Raw genomic sequence first — 5,000 nt, 5'->3', positions numbered from 1 at the left:
TGGCCTCATATGCCATAAACGTTTTGGATATCGTGCCCAGCCAGTCACATTTGCAGGAGAGATGAGAAACAAACGGACCACAACACTTTGAACGCTGTACCCAACTTTTTGCCAATACTGTGGGGTTTTTTTTTATGACCCATGAACAGAATTTCTGAACATGGGTTGCGCGACGGGTTCCGAGACAGGGTTCACTGCTTAAAAGTCTTATCCGAGAAGACTTCATAGTCAAACCATAGCCGTTGTGTTACAACGGCAGCACTTTCTCCTCAGTTAGTTGAATTAAGGCGATGTCGATTATGTCGAAGTTGAACTCACAGCATCTCGCAAGGTAGTCCCATGATCTAACTACTGGGCTGCCCGTGTAGTTTCAATTTAAGTGTTTTTTTTTCCTCTTGGTAATTCTGGTTAAATAAATATAGAATTTCCCTTATGGCATATAGGCTCGATTTCCAGCCGTTTTGGGAGTGCGGTTAACATCCTCTTCCCAACGAACTGATAGATCATTGGTCCGCGTCGTTTGTCCGTGACGTAGCACCCGTCGCGATTGTATTTTCTATTCAGCCAATTGTATTTTATACTTGGCAGGCAGGCGACTTTCTGATTGGTGGAAAATGCAATTGGCTGGACCAGTGACCCAGCCGTGGTATGCGGAGGAACGCGGAGGAACGCGGGCGCACAAAACGGCTGGTCAATCGAGCCTACTAATGGCAAGAATTTTTAATTTTAGTTGAAAAAGAAAGCGACACTTCTTCAACAACTACAACAACAACAACAACACAGAAATCAGTAGCAGCAGCAGAAAAGCTGAAACATGACAGGTAACTACATTTTACTGAGGGCGTTTTTTGGTCTGTAATCTGTAAATGAACGTGATGTGATAAATATAGTGGCATGCAAACTTTGAGGCAAGTTGGTATTCGTTGGTTTTAATTGGTAAATAGTTCAATCTAAGTTCGTTTTTCCGATTTCAATTCACGATTCTATATTTATTTGTTACTTATATGACAATTCAATTTTCTGCCTGGCACATCAGGCTTAATCGACGCTCTGAGATGGGAGTTCCAGTTTATTTAGTGCTTAATTTAGCAAGGGTAATCCAAGCACTGGCCAGGCGGTATATTATTATTGAAAGAGTCAATTTCACAAGCAGAATGGTTATAAAACGTAATACACTCTGGGCGCGTTCGACTGATCGTAATCCGGAATAGGAACACAAGGAGTAAAAGTTAGAAATCCTTCGTTTTTACGGAGATTCTCATTAAAATTGTCAAACACCTGCTCAAATGCATTTTTAAACATATCAAACATACCGTTTTAAATCATCATCACTCCCTAAGTATTCTCATTCCGGAATAAGGTCAGTGGAAGGCACCCTTTCATTGGTCAGACTTAAAAGCCTGGTTTCATATGATCTGCAACGGTCTGCGATCGGTCTGCGATCGGTCTGCATCTGCGATACGATCGCCTATAGGTCTACGCCACGTCGCAGACATATGGAAACATCTGTCCCCGGCGTCTGCGGCGATCTGTGGCACACGGTCTGGATGATCGGGAAAGTTGAATCTAGTTCTACTTTGCCGACCATTACGACGCTTCCGACAATTTAAACCTAAAGACAAAAGAATGTAAAAGTGGTCGCCATTTATGAAAGTGATCTATAGGTCGCTCAGTTTTTTGTTATCAGCTACTTCAACCGAACAAACTAAGAACGATTTTTTTTACCTGCAAATGGCTGCAATTGTCTTCTGCCGTTTTTTTCTTTTAGCGCCAAAGATTCAAACACAATATTCGTTAGCAACCTGTTGTTTTCAATCGATGAAGAGCGTCTGAAAGATACCTTTGCACCGGTAAGGAGAGTTATCTATTCTCGATAGAGAATAAATGAAATGCTATATGAAATGATACCAAATGCTTTTCCAAGAGAATGATCGTCGCGTATGTAGAAACAACCTTAGCATTTGCAAGTAACTCGTGGCCTAAACGGTACTCAAGCTCTTGACCGTGCTATTGCGCAATCCTTCCACTGAGCTATCAATCAAAGCCAGCTTGGAGCTGGTCAATAGCGATGTTTCTCGTGACGTCACCCGTTGCTATTAATAAGCCAACCAGAACCTAATTGGCTGTTGAAACATGACTTCTTTTGTTTCGTGGTCGGCAAATTTGAATATCAAATGAAATGTGACGTCAACGTTAGAGAACAAGAAATATCGCTATTACGAGTTCGTGTTGTATCCCTTAAGACGTTCACGCATGATGGAGAATTGCAATTTCATCTGGTTAAGTTTCTTTCATGAGAAATTACTATTGTTATACCTCCCAACTCAAATACGTTTTCCGATTGGAGAACGTGTCGCGTGTCATGGGTCAAATCTCATCAACTCCCTAGGGCGACCAAAACTCACGAACTCCCTAGGGAAACAACGACTTGAACTTTCGACTCGCACGTGATCAAGTCGTGCACCTTTGAAACAGCGGCAAATTTGTTTGCCAGCCGCGTCAAGCAAATACTTTTTACGCTGTCATGGCAGCTAAACGGTTTCAAACAACAAGAACTGAAGAGGAAATTGAACAGCTTCTACGCGACAAAAGCTCGAAGTCTTCTAACAAGGCCACCCACAATGCCGTGGAAACTTTAAGAGACTTCTGCAAAGAGGAAAATTTGGACGAAAGCTTCCAAGAACTGAGCAAAACAAAGTTGGGAGGTATAACAAAACACTTAATGACTGACCCCACGGGAAACATTTAGAGTCTCGGGGAAACAAGACTCACTGCTTCCCTTGGGCTAGTCATTAAGTGCTTATTATCGTCGAAAAGTTTTTTTACAATAACTGAGCAATTTCTCGTGCGCTGATTGGCTAACTTTTATCATTAATAAGAGTACAGACACATAAAATTGTAATTTGTGCGCGGCTTCAGGTATGAATGAGGAGAATTTGCCGGATTTTAACCTGTTTGGTTTTAGTTTTGCGGACTTAACCTCAGGCGAGGATGTTCGGCCCGGGAATCCACAACAACTTTGACAATGTTATGGCGCCATTTTATCATCAATAAGAGGACAGACAAAAAAGCTGGTTATAGCGCTAATGAAACCGGTAAAGAATTGACTAATTCGTGCAAAGTTCTGGATGACATCGAGGAGATCCATGCAGAGTTTTCCTTACCCTCTCGCTAGAGAGGAAAACTAAGGAACCTCTGCTAAGCTAGACTACGAGCAGTCCCTCTTTTGCTCTTAATCGTTTCAGCCATTAAAAGTTCAACTTACGCGTTCGTTTCAACGATTCTAGAGCAAAAGAGAGACTGCTCGCAGTCTACTGCTAAGCAAGGTAGCTGCCATTTCTTAGGAAATACTTTAACGTTTTGTTTTTAAATTTCAGCTTGGTGAAATATCAGAAGTTCGTTTGGTGAGAAATCAGATGGGAAAATCCAAAGGATTTGCCTACGTCGAATTTAAAACCGAGGTATGATGAGAAGGTCTCTCTACATTCGATACTTCCGAAGAATCTTTGCTCATTCCGCAAGATATCATTGCGCAACTATGGATGGTTTAAGGTGTAAAGCGCCCGTTGGAAGGATGAGAAACTAGTTTCTCGGTGACGGGCGAAAGGTCAACTGAAAAATCAGAGTCCCGTTCCTAAGCAGGACTCAAACCGACGGCTAACCCTTAACCCTAAACCCTAACCCTACGATAACTCCTGGGAAGCTAGGTCGTTTATCTATGCCCTTAATGGAGTATGTGTCCCGCTGGTCATGTGTCCTCAAGTTTTCAAATGCAAGTATAGGTATTTAAGGTGTAAAGCGTCCGTGGGAAGCACCTTTAACATGAGATTCTGCCAAGGACTTTGATTTAAAGGTAACACGTGCTAGTGAACTGAGAAACTTGTGGCTCTCGGTGCGCATCTCTTACCTCCCTTCTTTCGTCAATGCACCGTTTTACGGATATTCAAAGCTGCAGCTACATGGATCACAGGAAAGTCGAAACAGACGTCGATGAAATGAGGCGGGGATCGAAATGGCGACCTCTAGCTGCTCCAGGCTGCGCACTAACCGACTGAACTGAAACCAAGATTTTTACCACAATTGCTTGTAATCTCGCAATCTGATTGAGAGTGATTGATTGATCTAAGAGTCTAGACAATGCTGTACGCGTCATGCTCGCGTCAATTTGTCACGCAATGTAATAGCCAATCACAGTGGTCAAAATTTGTTGTGGACTCACTCGGCTGCGCCTCAACATTTTGACCACTGTGATGACGAATATCATTCTCGATAAGAGTACTGACAACGCTGAACCTCTTTCGATTTGTTAATTTTCTGATTTTCCGGTTGGCCTTTCACCCGTAGACTTGGAGACAAGTCGCCTTTTGTCAAGGCGACTATTGTCAAGGCGCGAGGAGTCCCCGACAAAACTGACTTTTAAGAGAGTCTATTTCGCCCGTTGCATGGTAGTTTCCCAAGACATCAATGTGTTGATATTTTCGTAATTTGCCGGCGTTATATATAGGCCAGCTTATAATATTTATTTGTTGAAGGACTTACTTATATCGATTGATCGATTCAGTGTTTGGCCTATTTTAATACTAATTAGCCAATCGATTGATTGAGTGAGTGACCAATTGTCCATTTTGATGTATTTTAGTCTTCAGTGCAAGCGGCTCTATCTATGGATCGCACTAAATTAGAAGGAAGGCCCATGTTCATATCACAGTCAGTGGATAAATCCAAAAACCCAACCCAGTTCAAGGTAAATGACACCGCTTTACTGGGTTGCCAGTATGGCAATCCCAGTCGGAAAATGGGCAATGTCTCTCTGTTTTTTTCTAGTTTCTCTTAAAAGGAGTGGGATGTATAATTATTGGATTCGCAACTAAAATGTTGAACTGTTTCCTTGGCTCGAGGCTATTAGTCTTTAAATGATCGTATAGTTTTGGCTTCTAGTAAATAAATCGTACTGAAAATCTAACCTTGGTCACAATGATGATGATGATGATGATGAACTT

General features: G+C 42.0%; 1 protein-coding gene across 2 annotated transcripts in view; it reads left to right on the top strand.

The window, feature by feature from the left end:
• LOC137977496 (squamous cell carcinoma antigen recognized by T-cells 3-like) overlaps nucleotides 1–5,000 on the top strand; it is a 50,590-nt gene that overhangs the window by 37,828 nt on the left and 7,762 nt on the right. For both annotated transcript variants that reach the window (XM_068824735.1, XM_068824736.1), the window contains 4 exons: nucleotides 731–821; nucleotides 1,769–1,850; nucleotides 3,378–3,461; nucleotides 4,640–4,744. In XM_068824735.1, coding sequence (XP_068680836.1) covers nucleotides 731–821; nucleotides 1,769–1,850; nucleotides 3,378–3,461; nucleotides 4,640–4,744 — 362 coding nt within the window. The remainder of the gene's footprint in view (nucleotides 1–730; nucleotides 822–1,768; nucleotides 1,851–3,377; nucleotides 3,462–4,639; nucleotides 4,745–5,000) is intronic.

This window comes from Montipora foliosa, chromosome 11, assembly GCF_036669935.1.
Source record: "Montipora foliosa isolate CH-2021 chromosome 11, ASM3666993v2, whole genome shotgun sequence".
Classification (NCBI taxonomy): Eukaryota; Metazoa; Cnidaria; class Anthozoa; order Scleractinia; family Acroporidae; genus Montipora; species Montipora foliosa.
Note: the sequence above shows the minus strand (reverse complement) of the source record. Positions and strands in the feature narration are given on the sequence as shown.